Raw genomic sequence first — 18,941 nt, 5'->3', positions numbered from 1 at the left:
GGATTCGACGGTGTCCTCGGGGGATGGATTCGAATCCGGGCCGCAAGGGAGGATTGGCGGAGCGGCGTCGGCTAGGCACGTGCCCAGCTTATTCCAATCCACCATGGTCCTCGTAACAGTGACTGGGTTGTGAGGGCGACCGAGCTGCATAACGACAGGTCGGTGGTCTGAGTCGAGCTCTGACATTGCTTCGATGGAACGTAAGCGCAGAGTTACGTTCCTAAGCAATGCCAGGTCTATAGTGCTCGGACGGAGCGCGATGTTATACGGATAACATGTTGGAGTTGGGGGACCGACTATTTCAAAGGTGAGGTCGTCTATAAACGCGTCGAGACGCCTACCGTTAACGTTTGTACGATGGCAGTTCCACCTAGTGTGGTGGCAATTTAAATCGCCTGCCAGGATGACGGAGTCTCCCATGCCGAACAGTGACTCGATGTCACTGCTCAGGAGGGGCTTGTCCGGGGGGAGATAAACGGATGCGATGACGATCGGCTGGTGTCCCGTCAGCGAGATACGGCACACTGACGCCTCGATATGTAAGAGCGAGGGAGTATCGAGAGGGACAACGTGCAGGGCCCGTCTATAGTAAATGGCAGTCCCGCCTTTGGAGGCGGTGAGTCTGTCATTCCTAACCATGACGTAGTTCGCGACTTTCGGGTCGCGACGCGAGGGCTTCAGACAGGTCTCCTGCACTAACAAGATATCTATAAGATTGTCGCGGAGGAATTCGAAAATTTGATCGCGTTGCCGCGCGAGTCCGTTAGCATTGTAGAATGCTAACGTAAGGGAATACGGTTTTTCTCTACCTTTTTGCGCCATTGATTATCAGTAAAGATTTTATAACGTACGCGACACGGACTCGTAGACGTCCATGTGATCGAAAGCGGCCGCGAGCCGCTGTTCGGGGGTTACCGACCTACGTATCGCGTCTGCGAACGATCGCAGACGGTCGAAGTTGACTGCGGTGACGAAGTCACGCACGAGCGCGAAGTCGTTGACGGCAGAGGGTTGCGGGGGACGGAACGCGGGCGCGGGGCGAGGTGCGAGCAGGGGCTGGGGCGCGGGGCGTGTCACGAGCGGGGGCGGGGGTGCGGTTTCCGTTCCCGCCTTCGTATACGGCAGCGGTTTTTTCCACGCCGACACCGTGGGAACTGCAGCCGGCACGAAGGCGGGTTTCGGCACTGAAGGCGCCGAAGTCTTTGGGCCGACGGTTCGGGGGGCTGGGTGGGTCGGACGTTTTCGCGGAGCCCTAGGACATCCACGGTAGTTCGCGGGGTGCCCTTGCTTAAGGCATAGGACACAGCTTGGAGGTTCGGTCGCGGTTTCCCTAACACGCGAGCAATCTAGTGTGGCGTGGTCGCCGAGGCACTTTACGCAGCGGGGGCGCGCGTGGCAATTACGAGCCGAGTGGCCGTAAAGCTGACATCTGTAGCACTGCCCGGGAGTGCCACGTTTATGGGGGGCTTCGATGGAGACCCCGGATAGGCCGCAGACTGTCGAGAGGCATGAGATCTTTTTCTTGGCCTCCGGGGTTGGCTCCAACGCGACGAGTATCATGTTGTAGGGCTGCTTGCCCCGCCCGCTGTGCATCCGATGCACACTAACTATAGGGAGTGCCTGAGCGATCAGGTCCTCCTTAACGTAGTCTATGTCTAGCTCTTTCGGTACTCCGCGTATTACTACACGGAGCTCGCGGTCCTCCTGAAGAGCATAGGTGTGGAAACCTATGTTCTCCTTTCGGAGGTATGCTGAGAGGGCCCTATGGTCGCCCGGCGTTGCGACCTTGATCTGAATCCCATGCGCGACGTTACGCGCATGGGTGTAGTTGATTTTATTTGCCTGAAGGGCCTGGGAAACGCGGTTCCACGCAGTTTTTTCCTGGAGAATCAGCGGGGGCGGGGCAGCTGCTTTAGGAGCGGGCGCGGGCTTGGGACGCGGCGGCGGGGTTACGCGGCGAGCGGAGTCCGACTCCGGTGTCACGACTACCTGCGGGCGGGAGGCGGTCGCGGATTTTGTCTACTTCGTCGTGGAGCTCCGGGACTCCACGGCGCGAGTACGCTTTTTACCGCGCGTTACGGTTTGGAACCCATCCGAAGTTCCAGGCTGAGGGCTTGACGCGGATTCGAAATCCATCTCCGATTCGGTATCGGAGCCTGAACTCGAAACGATCGAGGTCGCGACGGACGAGACGCGCGATGACGTAGTCGACGCGGGCGCGGGGGTGGGGGTAGCGCTAGGCGCTTCATGAGTCGCATCGTCGGAACGTGCGCTCGAACTTAACGCGGCGGCGGGGGCGCGCGGCGTGCCTCCGAGGCACGTTTGAAATACGCGGCGACGGACGCGGGGGGGGAGGGATTGCCACGGGCGGCCCTATACTCTAAGTACTCGGCCCTAATTGACGGGTACCTATCCCGGAGGAGCCCGACAATATCCCTAACATCTTCTTGCTCCATTTCTTCGGTCTTCTTGCCCGGGGGGGGCGGCCCCGGGACTTTTGTTGAACTCGCCGAAAGGCGAGGCCCCGGATAGGATTTGTAACCCCCCTGTGCTGCAGGACAGCAAGGAGCAGGGGGGGGGGAATGCCTATGCCGTGAAAACGGCAATCGGCGGGGAAAAGGAAAGGAACCCGCTCGGGCTGTATAGTGCTACAGCAGGCAGAATCGCGAGCGGGGGTCTAGTCTTGAAAAAGACTGTTGTTTTGGGAAGGGTTAGGAAATCGCTAGCCTGTGAGTGCCACAGGAAGCCTGAACGTAGCGATTGGTTTTGCCTTGAAAAAGGCAGTTGGTAAGGGTGGGTTCGCGGTTACAAAACTTTAGCGCACAAAAATGAACTCCGAGACGCAAATCGCAAGCGACCAACGGATCGGCACGTCCGCACTACCGAATTGTACGCACGATGTATTCACGGTCACTACACTGTCGAGCACAACTGTGAGTTCAGAGACGCAGCTCGCAAGCGGGCCACGGATCGGAAAGCACGTCCGCGCACGACCGAGTCGTGAGCGAGAATGTTGAAAAAACAACAAAGACAAAAACTTGAACTTATAATAATACATTATGGTAAATTTGATTTGTAAACATAATTATTTTCTAGAATAACATTAATTACACTATTTCAATTTGAATAATTATGATTTTTTGTTAATTATTAGTATTCTTTTTTCCCCAAAAGTTAATCCATGCAATGGAATTAGATTACAAAATGGCGCTGGATTCCCTGTCTCGATAGGATTATGATATCGCACCGAAGTGAACATTCTTAGGATTATAGTTTGTTAAACATAGTTTGATTAATGAATTAGTTGAAGGAGTGATATTTGTATGGTTTTATTCTCTTAGAAAAAATCTATTATCGAACAATGTTGAAAAAATACATTTTTAACGTCTCCTTGTTTTTATTGCTTAGATGTGTGGATGAGCTCACGGTCTACCTGGTATTAAGTAGTGACTGGAGGTCATAAACATCTACAACATAAATGCGCCATCCACCTTGAGATATAAGTTCTAAGGTCTTCAGTATAGTTACAACGGCTGTCCCACCATTCAAACCGAAACGCATTACTGCTTCACGGCAGAAATTGGCAGGATGGTGGGTACCTACCCGTGGGGACCCACAAGACGTAGTATTATTAGTAATTGCATAAATTACAATAAACTCATCAAACTAACTAAGTTTATTCTTGTTTCGGCTTCATAAACAGTTCTAATGCGGTAATCAATGCTTTGGTTTATTTATTAATAGATCATTACTTATTTTAGCTGTCTAAATAAATACTGAAAACGGTATATATGCAATACATATACTATATATACCGAAAACGGTATATATAAAATATGTTATATAGCGACCCGCCCTCGCTTCGCTTCGGAAACTGTAATTTATTATTGATTTCTCCACTATTTAATGGATGTTATTATACATATAAACCTTCCCCTTCAATCACTCTATCTATTAAAAAAACCGCATCAAAATCCGTTGCGTAGTTTTAAAGATTTAAGCATACATAGGGACAGACAGATATAGGGACAGAGACAGCGACTTTGTTTTATACTATGTAGTGATTTAAAAGATATATCGTTTTCACTAAAAAAATGAGCAGTAGCATAATAACATGGAAGTGTTTTATTAGTGCCAAAACATTAACGCGTTGTGAAGTGTCGTTGAAAAGTCATCATGTCGCGAGCAGGAACCGTGTTGCTACTATGTACTTGCGTGTCCTTAAAAGCTAGTTTCCGTGTAACTTCTCCGCAAGCGATCCTAAATTCGTGTCACATTTCCACCAAGAGAGCTGGCTTGTTCGAATATCGGGAGTTCTTTGTTCTGGTTTCGTAAGAACAAGTTACACTGCGAACTCTGTGCGGGTTGATTTATCTATACTAATATTATAAAGAGGAAATTTGTTTGTTTGTTTGTATTGAATAGGCTCCGAAACTACTGAATCGATTCGAAGAATTCTTTCACTGTTTGGAAGCTACCTTATTCCCGAGTAACATAGGCTATGATCTTTTTTGAAAACATTTAGGGATCCTTACTAAAACTTCAATAATGTAACCCAAGGTGTAAAAAAATTACCTAACATATTCTTTACATCACGTGCCCTGAGAAAACTATTGATTATAGAATAAAATAATGTACTACGACTTTGTAGAACACATTATTATTTACAAAAAGTGTCGCAACAGCATATGTCTAACTATTGTAGTTATGCCGCATTAAGTGTTCTTTTATTTAAAAAAATAAAACAACGTCAAATATCGTACAATTTTTTGTTAAAGACCCGAGCGGAGCCGGAGCGGGCCGCTAGTACATATGTATCTGGGAAAATATTGAGTTTGGTGCCCTGTTTATTCGAATCGTTTGCTAGCATTTTGAAATTGCTGCAAGAATTCGTTTGTTTTAAATTTTATTTTCTTAGTTTGCACAGGAAAGTAGTGAGCAGCATTGAGGTTTTTTTTTAATCTGGTCTTGTAATTCTTTAACCATTGGCTTAAGCCCTTCTAGAACTGGAATAGTTTTGCTGATTTTTCGAGGGCTATGACGTCTATCAAGGCTGAAAAGAGAGAGCGAGAGAGAAAGTAGGCATCGGACATTAAAAGCTAGACGTTTGGCTTTCAGTTTGACTATGCCATTAGTAATATTACCCTAAATAAGTTTTCAAATATGTTTATTTACAGAATTTTACATTACTTTGCTTTTTATGTCCTATCTATTTAGACGCATTGCACATCTGGTATTAGGTGATATGAACGTAACGTTTATTCCCATATTCAACTTGACAAATGAAGCTGAAGTCTCAATTACTGTAGTACCTAACCTTGGAGTCTCTGCTAGCACTACCAACAAAGATAGCCTAACAAAGAAACATCAATATCTCTAGTCATTTCATATAGATCCTAGAATAAGACATAATAAATAAGGATAATGAGAGAATTGAATAATTTTGTGATTTCTAGTAATCAGCAGAGTCGTGCGTGATCAGATATGGATATGAATAAAAAAAATTTTATTGCTTAGATGAGTGGACGAGCTCACAGCCCACCTGGTGTTAAGTGGTTACTGGAGCCCATAGACATCTACAACGTGCACCACCCACCTTGAGATATAAGTTCTAAGGTCTCATATAGTTACAACGGCTGCCCCACCCTTCAAACCGAAACGCATTACTGCTTCACGGCAGAAATAGGCAGGGTGGTGGTACCGGGCGGATTCACAAGAGGTCCTACCACTAGTAATTACGCAAATTATAATTTTGCGGGTTTGATTTTTATTACACGATGTTATTCCTTCACTGTGGAAATCAATCGTGAACATTTGTTGAGTACGTATTTCATTAGAAAAGTTGGTACCCGCCTGCGGGATTCGAACACCGGTGCACCGCTCAACACGAATGCACCGGACGTCTTATCCGTTAGGCCACGACGACTTTAATTTGACAATAGTAATAATTTCACACATATAATAAAATTGTTTTAATTATAATATCAATAGCATGTTATTGAGGAATACTCAATAGCGCTAAAGTACTAGTGAATTTGAATCGTTTGTTCGTACAACGTCGGATTAAAAAAAAATAAAAATTATTCAGACCATTATAAGTCCATATGTTGTTAGTAGAGTAATACTTATAACTATGTTAGTAAAATTAAAATTAAAATTTAAATTAGCAAATTTATTATTACTAAAATTTTCATAACAATTAATAGAGGCTTCAGTTAAAAAATTAAAACATTAATAATACACATACAAAAATTATTTATCACAGATTGATGATTCACATTAGTACACATATTATCACAACATTTGCTCAATTCTAGAGGAAAATCTATTAATTTCAATTTATCATTACAATATTTACAATATTTAAAGTTCTCCAGCGATTGAGATTGTCAACAGCAATTCAGTAACAAAACAAATATTTCACGAACGATATCTATTCGAAAAACCGGTAACCCAGTTTCAATTATCCCCTAAAATTCCCTTCTTTAGCTGCTTCAATAAAGCTTAACTTTTTAATTCATAGATTAAGGTGTAATTCTTTTGTCTTCCCCCAAGCCTGCTGTGGCAGGGACGACCAAACCTTTTGTCTTTTTGTATTGTTGGAACTTAATTGATTTTTTTTTATGTAAACTGTTAATATGTAATATGTAAACTGTTAAACTGTTAATAACTCCATTTTCATTTCATTTTCAGTGACCTTAGTTTAGGATTAGTTAGTATAGTTATAAAGAATAGTTCTTTGTGTATATGCTTAGTGCGAGTTTTCTAACTTCTCGATCGCGTAAAAGTAAACTCAAATTTGTATGGAGTTCGAACAGCGCCCCTAGCGGCAAACGTAGGAAGCCCGTCCAACTCCATACATTTTGAATTAGGTTTTACGCGATCGAGAAGTTAAAAAACTCGCACTAGGCACACTGAACGCCCTTTGTTTTAACTTTATCATAAGCTCGGGATGCCTACTGGTGTTAGTTCATCTTGTGACGTCGCCCTAAACACGTCATTACGGATGCTCCCGATCCATTAACGGTGCTTTTAGGTACCTCAAGCACCGGTCACCGTCCTCGCTTGCGACGAAGGGCTCGGCGAGTAAAATAACCCATAGACACAGCTCACTGAGTTTCTCGCCGGATCTTCTCTGTGGGTCGCGTTTCCGATCCGGTGGTATAATAGATTCTGCGAAGCATTGCTCTTGTTATGGCCAGTGTTAGCAAAATCTCCGGTTTGAGCCCCGAGAGATCACCTACACGCTAGGGTAACGCTGATGTAGCCTCTTAGGCTATCAGCATAGGTAGGAGAAAAAAAAGTAAGTGTTTCGGCTTGAAGAGTGGGCGGGTATTGTGCTGTAAAGCCGAGACTTAGAACTTATGTATCCACCCATTAGCGGGTGGCGGCATTTGCATTGTTATAAATGGTTACTTCGGTAAGCATTGTGAACGCTTTGAGAATAACGAAAAGTTTGATGTCGTCGTGGCCTAAAGGATAAGACGTCCGGTGCATTCGTATCGAGCGATGCACCGGTGTTCGAATCTCGCTGGCGGGTACCAATTTTTCTAATGAAATACGTACTCAAGAAATGTTCACGATTGACTTCCACGGTGAAGGAATAACATCGTGCAGTAAAAATCAAACCCGCAAAATTATAATTTGCGTAATTACTGGTGGTAGGACCTCTTGTGAGTCCGTACGGGTAGGTACCACCGCCCCGCCTATTTCTGCCGTGAAGCAGTAATGCGTTTCGGTTTGAAGGGTGGGGCAGCCGTTGTGACTATACTGAGACCTTAGAACTATATCTCAAGGTGTGTGGCGCATGTACGTTGTAGATGTCTATGGGCTTCAGTAACCACTTAACACCAGGTGGGCTGTGAGCTCGTCCACACATCTAAGCAATAAAAAAAAAAAAAAAAATAAAAAAAAAAAAAAAAAGTATAAGTATTTGATTCTTTAAATTTTCTATTAATTACAATTGTACTATCAAAATGTTTTATTCAAATAAGCTTTTGAAGGTATATCAAATACTCAAGACCTAATTAATGACCGATTCGTTATAAAGTTTCTGCAATAAAAAGCTCAGTGTTTGCTCTTTTCCTAATGTTTTATATACATTGCGGGACAGAGAATATTAAATTGAGTACAAATGATATAATTTTACAATTGAATGTTGTGTAAATTATAGGTACATTCCTTATGTTCCTTTTTCAATTAGGGTGTTGATATTACAATGAGCCTACGATGACAACAAGCTGGCATTGACAATGCCCATGAGAAACTTTAACTAGCTGCGGTGCGACGTAAGTTCTTCTGCTATTACAACTAAAAACTCATAATTTTAATAATACTTTCCGCAGTATTGTTTTTAATTTATTTACTTTAATCTTGTTTGAGCGACATGTCGTTTAGCATTTCACGTTTTGAGCTACGTTTAAAATTGCAAGCCGTCAGTATATAAACAAGAAGAGGCAAACAGAAAAGAAAGCGAGTTAATAAAATCTCGTTCATAACTTATTATTTTTATTACTTTCTAGCTTCCGCCCGCGGCTTCGTCTGTGTGGACTTTACTATAAACGCGTGGGGTTCAGAAGTGAGTTGTAGTAGTCTAACTTACCTCCAATAGGTAGTCTGGTAGTCTAACTTCTTTTTCAGGTTTCAAACTGTTTAGATATCGTTTTTTTTTAATCGATTACGTGTCTTTGATGTTTAAATGTAGACAGAGTTACTAACGTATTGGTTATTACGTTATTGTTATATTCTGTCTGTTGTTTTGAAGATGGAAGTATAGTTGTTGGCCTAAAAATCTCCAGCCAGGCAGTGAGCACGACTTCAACTAAGACGAGTACATAATCTCCAACATTTATAAGCTTTAGGGCAAATTAAAAATAATTTAAATTCAGTTTTTTTTTGCAATATCCAATTTCAATGAAACTAATATTATTTGTCTTGAATTAATCTGTTTCTTCTTGTGAAAACAACGTGAAAATCCGTCCAGTAGTTCCGGACATGTACACAAACAAACCGACAGACATTAAATAACTCTAACAATCGCTGGTTTATGTTAAAATATTTTATCTGCTCTTATTATTTTTCTTCAATGTACCGACACGCCGGCTTCGTTTATTTGATTATACGTATTGATGTTTCACGAAATTTGATACGTCCAGTCACTGGATTTAATTATTTTGTCATGATAATTGATATAGAGAGTCAAGTTCCATTAATTTTACGTTTATCCATAAAATCTGAGATGTTCATAAATTTTAACGCTAAAAGCTTTCGTAATGTCAATAAATAGGGACGAACAACATGTTTCGCAACAAAACGGTATTATGGAAATCTGTTATTTATGACTTAATTGATGTTCTGTATAATTAGTGGTGCAGCAGTCAAAGAGAGATCACTATGTGTATTAGCAGTATGGATTGGTAAATTGTAATAATAACGATCGAATAATAATAATAAAAATCGATTAAACAACATCCTCAAACACGCATATTGGACATTTTCTTGACATCGTATAAATTCGGTAATTCTCGGTACGGTTCGGAAAGTTCACCTGCGGCTATATTCAGACTCGCCAAGTTACGTCGGTCGTATTGTAATGAGCAATTTAGTGGGCAACTTCATTCTGTTAATTTTGTGTCACGGTGCGCGCGCATCGTAAAATTTCACTCTCATCAATTTTTCATAGCGTTAGTATAACTTCAAAAAAACTTAAAATCTATCAAACAAAGCGTGGAAATAATTGTCTCGCACAACACGCGCCAAACAATACTGAGAATAAACATGAAACGAAATCGAAAATTTGAGTGTTTGTTTGCGGCTTAATATTCCATTTCCAGGTTGGACTCCGGCATTCGGCTCGTTATTCAAAGATTAGCTACCCATCCTGTGACCGTTAAGAAAATTGTAGAGGTCCTAATATTAGGTGCTGGGTTGATACACGGCAGTTGAATAAAACGAGGTAATTTTCCATGACGCGAATACGAATACGAAGATTTAAAAAAATTAGGTCAATTCTTAAAATTATTTTACTCCGAGAGCTTATATTTTTGGAACGAAGTTCCTTATGGGACTATACGGAGGGGTACCCTAACCGGGTAACCGGTAAAAAACGTCCGTAACGTAAGATTTTTACTATTTATGTTCTTAGTATGATGGCTATACAGTGTCTAATGTATAGTCTACGTGATGACGGTTATTACTATTATTCATATAAATAGCTGTTTCTTTGCATATTATTATTATATATTTTTTATAAATCATTGTGAATAAAATAAAGTTGATAATTTTGTAAAGTACGTTTTTATCAATAAAAAAATCATAATAAAAAATGTAAAATACCCAAATAATAATTTTCCTGGTGTTAAGTGGTTACTGGAACCTATAGACATCTACAACGTAAATGCACTACCCATCTTGAGATATAAGTTCTAAGATCTCAGTATAGTTATAACGGCTGCCCCACCCTTCAAACCGAAACGCATTACTGCTTCACGGTAGAAATAAGTAAAGCGGTGGTACCTACCAGCGCGGACTCACAAGTGGTCCTACCACCAGTAATTACGCAAATTATATTTTTGCAGGTGTGATTTTTATTACCGTGGAAGTCAATCGTGAACATTTGTTGAGTACGTATTTCATTAGAAAAATTGATACCCGCCTGGGATTCGAACACCGGTGCATCGCTCAACACGAATGCACCAGACGTCTTATCCTTTAGGCCACGGCGACTTTCACATACGTCATAATATGAAATATTAGAAAACATGAATAGCGACCTGTGACTTTTCAATTGAGAAACTTGCTTAAATATCACTGAAGTAGCCAACGTCTATCCACAATCTGCCTACAAAGAATATTGCGGTATTTTGGTCATGTTGCACGTAGGGATACCAGCAATTTGGAACGCCTTGTGGTGACCGGTAAAATAGAGGGAAAAAGGCCTAGGGGTAGAGGTCCCAAACGATGGTCGGACCAAATAGCGGAGGAACTGGGGATGCCTATCAGCGACGCACTCCACCGGGCTGCAGGACGGGATCGATGGAGACAGTTGGTTGACGAAATCGGACGGAGTCACGATCCTCAGCAGTGAGCAACCGATCGAAGAGAGAGAGAGCCAAACAATTATACACCAGCTGGCATAGCTAAATTGTCATGTGAGTTGTCAAATTTTCACGTCCAAATATAAAATTGATACTTAGCTTTGACGTCGAGCCATATTAACTTTATAGAAAATTTCCTCGTACGTCATTACCTGCGGTATATTAAGCCGACAACCCTGTGTTAAAATTTACCTATCTATAAGCTAATTACACTGAAAAATAGCCGTTATTCCGTAAGCATAAGACATACCTTTCACAGCAACATTGGGTTATATGGCGACGTAGTATTTGGGTGTTTAATGGGACGGTGGAAGCATGTTTATCATTTGTTGTGAAATTTTGCGGTTTCAAACAACTCATCTACCTGTTGTTTTGAAATGATACATTGTTTGCCGTACCGAGAGGATTATCAAAGGTTTTTAGGTACAATTTAACTTTATTTTGAATAATTTTCTTTAGGATTACATATACATTATTTATTATAATAAAATGCAAATTAAACAACAAAAAACAGATGCTGTAAAAGAAACACTAACAGAAGAAACAGAAACGTAACTTCTGATGGCAAGTTTTTTACTGGTGGTAGGACCTCTTGTGAGTCCGCGCGGGTAGGTACCACCGCCCTGCCTATTTCTGCCGTGAAGCAGTTAATGCGTTTCGGTTTGAAGGGTAGGGCAGCCGTTGTAACTATACTGAGATCTTAGAACTTATATCTCAAGGTGAGTGGCGCATTTACGTTGTAGATGTCTATGGGCTCCAGTAACCACTTAACTCCAGGTGGGCTGTGAGCTCGTCCAACCATCTAAGCGATAAAAAAAAAGTTTCAGTGGATATACCTACTACTGGAGATATAACTTCAGGAGGGTTGACGTCAATAACTTCCTGTTTACCGGTGGACGCTTTTTCAACTTGTCCCCTATACAGGATGGTGCTTCTTACCTCCATCGATGTCATCAGGTTTGAGCCCCGTGAGCCCACCTATTAGTTAAGGTTACGCTGAAATAGCCTCTCAAGGCCTCAATCAGCTTAGGTAGGAAAAAAAACCTCCATCCTGCATCCTGCATCCTTCCATAATGGAAAGTAATGGTTGCTGTTAATTATGTATTATATATAACACGGATGGACGATCTGAAGGTTGCTGTAATCCGCCGGAGACGTGCAACACAGGATTGCTCCAGATTCTGAAATTTGACGGAAGCCTTTTGCGAGCTGTAGCCGTCTGTAAGTTGATGATTACGAGCAGTCAGTAAGTATCTACAGTCGGCATCATTGCGCCACTTTGAAAAGGCGGCAAGACATAAAAACCCCCTCGTCGTGGCCGCTGGGAATTACATACCCGATCCTGTGCACCGAATGGTAAACAGTCGATTTCGCCCTAAGCACGTCTTTACGGATCCTCCCGATCTATTAACGGTGCTTTTAGGTACCTCAAGCACCGGTCACCGTACTCGCCGAACTCGAAGGGCTTGACGAGTAAATAAACCCATAGACACTGAGTTTCTCGCCGGATCTTCTCAGTGGGTCGCGTTTCCGATCCGGCGGTAGATTCTGCGAAGCACTGGTCTTGCTAGGGCCAGTGTTAGCAATGCTCCTGGTTTGAGGCCCCGTGAGCTCATCTATACGTCAAGGAGAAGCTGAAATAGCCTCTCAAGGCTATCAAAATAGGTAGGGAAAAAAATATGATTACGACAATTGCTTTTTTGTGTGTGAAAAAGCCTAAATTTTTCAAATTAATTTCGAAATGTGAAAGAAGAAAAGTTGGACCGTAGATATATTAAACCGGAATCGACTGTTCGAGTCGAATGGACGTCGTTCAGAAACCGACATAAAACACAAAAAACACTCGTAAACTTTCACTGCCTTGAATATCATAACCCGATGACAATAAGGCTTTATGCCACGGAGCCCTTCGACTTAAGCTATGGTGCAATGGAGGGAGTTTACAGAAGGACAACTGTCACTGTCAAATTCAACATGTTTTTTGAATTGAAAATGTCTTAAACACCGTTGTAATTTGGAACTGTGTGAAACGAAAGGTCTCGTTACTAGGCCATAAAATTTAAAAAAAAAGTATAGTGTTATAATTAATTTCAAATTTTCTATTTTACAATCGAATGTGCCGAAACAAAAAAACACCTTAAATCTTGTTTGTACGTCACTATATCTACGGCAGACATTTAAGAAATTCCTTACCCCAAAAGGTTTAGCACAAGTACTGCTTTCACTAAAGCCTCTACAATGATTCGCGCTGTATCCTTAGATTCCCCTTAGCAATTTTATACGTCTGAACCGTAAAACCCGAACACTTACAGGCCGCTGTTATCTACCCATCTGCCATATTGTGCGTTTCGGCGGCCTTGTTACGATCAACAGAATTCGCTTAGCAATGTGTACATACGGGTTGATGTTGTGAACGTGACTGTTGATTTTCTTTTTGATAGTGATGAACGTTTTTTTTATTTTATTTTTTATTGCTTATTGCTTAGGTGGGTGGACGAGCTCACAGCCCACCTGGTCGTTACTGGAGCCCATGGACACCTACAACGTAAATGCGCCACCCACCTTGAGATATAAGTTCTAAGATCTCAGTGTAGTTACAACGGCTACACCACCCTTCAAACCGAAAGGCATTACTGCTTCATGGCAGAAATAGGCAGGGCGGTGGTCCTACCGCTAGTAAATGTCTAAATGTCCTACTCGTCTAGTACCATCAGATATGTTTAAACTTATCTATCAGTGTAGACGATAATTATATCTCCTAATCTATATGGAATATAAAATCGAAATGTTGCCGTCCAATTTAAAAGTGTCTATTTGACATTTAAAACCTAACTCTTATGATGTAATATTATTGCTATACCCGCATCTATTTGATTTACTTTATTGATTTCATTATGCGAAGACCGTTGGTATAAAATCAACGCGCGCCATAGCCTATATTGTAACAATCCTAGTATTGAAAGTAAAAATAGATGGCTGTGATCGCGGCATCACCTCACTAGTTTTGAAGTGAAAACTTCTTTAGAATCGTTGTGATTTCAAACCGGATGCAACGGAAAAAACGACAGGTAAGAGACACAAATACAAAAATGTGTAGGATGAAGACAGCAAAGAATGAGACAGAAATATACATACTATTTAATACAGCGCCATCTGTGAGATTTTTTAATACTAACGTGTGTATGAAAGCTCTTGTAGTGAATTTCAATTTAGGATTATACATGAAATTAAAATATCAATTCACAGAGGGCGCTACCTTACAATTATTTACTAATGACAAAATTTTACATATACTTAAGACGTTTAGGATAATTGTATTTTAGTTTTGGAAGGTTTCACTTCTACCACGTGTGAATTGCACACATTTTGTTTTTTTTTTTTACAATACAGTGAAGAGTTCATATTAATTTAGCATCGGTACCTGTACCGCTATAAATACACGTAGAAGGTTATAAAATTCAGTTAAAATTTATTTTTTGGTAGCTACATAATGGACATATTATTTGGTACTTACTTATGTCCTTAAAACAGAAGAAAGTGGCAAAAGCGTTGAAGTAAGCGAACTTTATTGGTCATTATACATACAGTGGTACTTACAGGACCGAAAATGTTAATAGCGTCTCGCGTCTCGTGATTCTGTCGCGACAGCACGGTACCGAATATACGCTTGTATTTTCCAAACGGAGGCTTTTCATACAATAAAATTTACATAACTACGCACGGTGGCGTGGCGCGGCGTCTTATTAAATTTCCACCCCCGAGTACTCATTAATGGTTTTGTATTTAACCACCTACTGTTATATTGAGATAAATCATCAGCTATTATGACGTTTTGTATTGCTTTTATGGCTTTGAAGAAAATCTAGGATCTCCTTAAGATATTTCTCTTGAGCATATTTCAAACGATGCATCCCGACAATCGGTGTGGACTGAACGAGAAGATTGAATGTGAATTTTTCACTGAAGTATTATAAAGGTCTATGGAATTAGTACAGTTTTATTGTCATCGGCTATATCTATATGTCAAGAGAACACCAGTCATATGGTCAGATCTAGTACGAGAAGCACTTGGTGGTAGTCTGTACCATGCGGTCCATGCCACCTGTGATCGAACCCAGTGGAAGAACGTCACATGTGGTGGCGATCCTCAGCAGTGAGAGAACGATATAGAAGAGAGATATGTCAACTTACAAAACTGCAATATTGAATGTGCTGTTTTACGAAAGGATAGCTGTATTGGCACACAAGCCGCTTGATGTTAAGTCGCTAAACTCACGGGACGTCGACGGATGAAAAAAAACATTAATAATCAGTAAAAAAACTAATTAACATTTTGTTATGCATTTAAGTTGGTCGTGCGTGAACATGAAAAATATTGAAGCTGAAGAAACTGATAAATATAAATGCTCTATATAGAAATTATTATGGGCATGTTTTCGAAAATGAAAATAATTTTATATAATATACGTACTAGTTGTTAACTTTCCTATTCTGTAGTAAATTGAAATAAAGAAATCAAAGCTTAAAAGTGTCATACAAATAATCTTATTACAGTAAGATTACCTCTCATATATTTCTTTGTCGAATGCTTCTGTAGATAGCCAAGTTTTATTACCAAGCCAATAATTCTCGGGGATAATCTTCGTTCAGACATGTTTATGTGAAAATTTTTTGAGATGTTTCAGCATTGCATAAATCATTAAGGTTTAAGAGCCGCAAAGCGATTCCGCTAAGAAATAGGGGGTACTCGTGTTCTTGAACAAACACTTTTCTTTTTGTCACGTTTTTTTATTAAAATATCCTTATTGTTCTCGACTGTTCTGGAATAGACCGGTGATATCTTATTAATTAAAAGAGTGGACTGTAATACGATTGGTATTTATAATAGTTGTTCAATTTATAAAACAAGTAACAAACTAGTGTTATGGGTGGCGTTGCTGGCATGCCTTAAGACGCTATATCAGCGCTACGCTATGTCCCAGTGGTTCGTCAGGAACATCGACCTTCACGACGACTTGGGCCTAGAGTCCATCAGTAAGTATTTTACAGTCGGCATCAATGCGCCACTTCGATAAAACGGCACGACACGAGAATCCTCTCATCGTGGCCGCCGGGAACTACATAGCCGATCCTGCGGACCAAATGGTTAACAGTTGACGTCGCCCAAAACACGCCATTTCGGATCCTCCCGATCCCCTAACGGTATTTTTAGGTCCCTCAAGCACCAGTCATCGTTTTCGTCGAACCCGTCGCTTGTGACGAAGGGCTCCGCGAGTAAATTAACCCACAGATACAGCCCAGTGAATTTCTCGCCAGATCTTCTCAGTGGGTCGCGTTTCCGATCCGGTGGTAGATTCTGTGAAGCACGGCACTTGCTAGGGTTCGTGTTAGCAACGTCGTCAGGTTTCAGCCCCGTGAGCTGACCTACTAGCTCGGCCAATCTAGAATAACCCATCCAGGTTACTAGAATAGGTAGGAAAAAAGATACCTTAGTGTGACCTTAGAACTTATATCTCAAGGTGAGTGGCGCATTTACGTTGTAGATATCTATGGGTTCCGGTAACCGCTTAATACAAGGTGAGCTGTGAGTTCGTCCAGCCACCTATAAAAAAATAAAAAAGTATAGTTACAATGGCTGCCCCACCTTTCAATCCGAAATGCATTACTGCTTCACGGCAGAAATGTCATTGATATGTCATTTTTAATTTAAAAAAAGACAGCTTATTTGGGATTCAGTAGAATTCATTCTAATATGTATTATAGGATATGTATAAATTATAATAATAAATTAACTTAATTGTAAATATGTACCGAACTATAGTTACGGTTGCCTATATACAAAACTGGGAATACAAAATCTAATTCGGAAATTCGTAATAGATAACTAATAGAATTATTCAAATCGCTATAGATTTCAGATCGGCGCGTTCGAACTCAAATCGTTCCATATGCAAACAGCGGGATGATGTTTACGTTATCCAAGCTGTACCACCCGATCGGTTTGCGGCTCGCGTTCTCATTACGTGACATGTGCGGATAACTAACGACCAGACATGTTGGTATCCGATTACCTGATGATTACGAGCTCACATTTTAGACAAACGCCTTCGCACAATGTACACGAGCACTAGCTTGCTGTTGTTCTCGTCAATTGTCGCTATCGCATCAGCGGCTCTAGTGAAATGGGTGCCAAATGGGAGCTTCAACTTGCCTGCCAACTTCAAAGACAAGAAACTGCCGTGTTCAAAGCAAACTGTTGTGTTTCCTGATAGAATGACAGGGTCAGTGAAAATGCAGTCTGAGGAGAAAGTGAAAGAGTTTGTCTTGCCCGTGGATGGTGAGATTATTCTCGAAACCCTGATAGTTCTCGGTGAGGATCCAACAGAAACGAATTGCACAGAAGGTTACTCGTATTACATGGATCAGTCTATGTCTTCGTGGGCCCAAGCGGGCGTTTGGAGTTCTCTTCGATTCAATGAAGCATCGCCCGATTCTGAGAAATTGCCTTGTGAAGGTGACGATGTCGAATTCCCGAATGCCAAATACACAGTGATACTGCCGGATTCGATGCAGTCTGTGCGCAGTTTAAAAGTTAGCGGCGAGACCTACACTACCGAGTCGTTTTTAAGCCGAGCATCGGAATCTGAGGAGGAGCAAGCTTTTCAACTAAACAGCTTATTAGAAACAGGAGTTAAAGTTTCTTCAAGGACTTGTCGTTACAAAAATGGTTGTCCGTGCCAGAAATTTCCTTTGGAAATCGACTGCTCTTTGAAATATTGTCCGCAACCAAGCTGCTTGGCACCAATCAAACCTGACGGTTACTGCTGTAGGCAATGCGGAGGATACATTACATTTGAAATTGACGACGACTTCGATATGATAGCCTTCAATGAGCTAGTGGATAAAACTGTTCAGAGCTACGGGGGAAATGTTGTGTATCACATCGGTTTCACGCCGGTCAAAGATTCTAGGACACTACAGCTTGTTGTTGTGGAAAAAGGAGCGTATACTGGAACTAGTGCTGAAATAGCTAATTATATTGATAAAACTATCGAGAAACATTGGTTTAAGAGTAGCAAGCTGGCGAAGATTAGCGGAAGTCCACTTGACAAAGCAAATTTGGGAGGAAAAATGTTTTTCTCAATGTTCTTTGCGGTCGCTTTAGTAATGGGAGCCATTTACTTATATTACTATAGATTACCTAAAATAGAATTTCCAGTAATAAACAGAGGCTCGAGACGGATGTTCAGCAGATTCCAGAGGAGAACAGACAGTGTGGTTTCGTTGACCCGAAGAGATTCGACCATTATAGGGGGCGGACGAACTGCGTTTAGGAATCCGATGTATGACTCAAGAAGGGGGCGTGTTGAGGTTGCAGAGTCAGTTGTTGAAGAATAATTGACTTACTCAGTAGTGCTGTATGTAGTTAACACTGCTGAGAGCTGGGCCAAGGGTTTAATTGGTTCCAACTACTTCTATTATTATTAATATTATTATAGCTACATTTCAATAGCTCTATTCAATTTTAACTTAAAAATGTATTAGTTTAAATGGTGTTTGTTCATATTATTTATTCCACATATTTTTTTAAAATAAAGTGTAGGTACACATGAAAATGTTTTCTTTTTAATTTAAAACGAATACCACAATTTAATTAATGGCTCGGCGACTCGGGAAACGACGGCAGTGCATAAAGAAAATTATATAAATTCTCCGGATGATATCGTGGTAACTAAAAGCTCGCGCAATATCTCCCATTGTGAGCTTTCCATTGTTTTTACTGAATGCTGATTTATGAACGCAGATGAACACCACTGTCATCGACAGCCCAGCGAGTCGATGACT

At 41.2% G+C, this 18,941-nt stretch overlaps 1 protein-coding gene across 1 annotated transcript; it reads left to right on the top strand.

Moving 5' to 3' along the window:
• Positions 1-17,201: 17,201 nt before the first annotated feature.
• Positions 17,202-18,671, top strand: Amnionless (amnion associated transmembrane protein). The gene has a single exon (XM_028171737.2). The coding sequence runs from the start codon at positions 17,211-17,213 to the stop codon at positions 18,492-18,494; it is 1,284 nt and encodes a 427-aa protein (XP_028027538.2). The 5' UTR covers positions 17,202-17,210; the 3' UTR covers positions 18,495-18,671.
• The last annotated feature ends 270 nt before the right edge of the window (positions 18,672-18,941 follow it).

Source organism: Bombyx mandarina, chromosome 22 (genome assembly GCF_030267445.1).
Source record: "Bombyx mandarina strain Sakado chromosome 22, ASM3026744v2".
Lineage (NCBI taxonomy): Eukaryota > Metazoa > Arthropoda > Insecta > Lepidoptera > Bombycidae > Bombyx > Bombyx mandarina.
The sequence above is the reverse complement of the archived record's forward strand: the minus strand, read 5'-3'. Positions and strand labels throughout refer to the sequence as shown.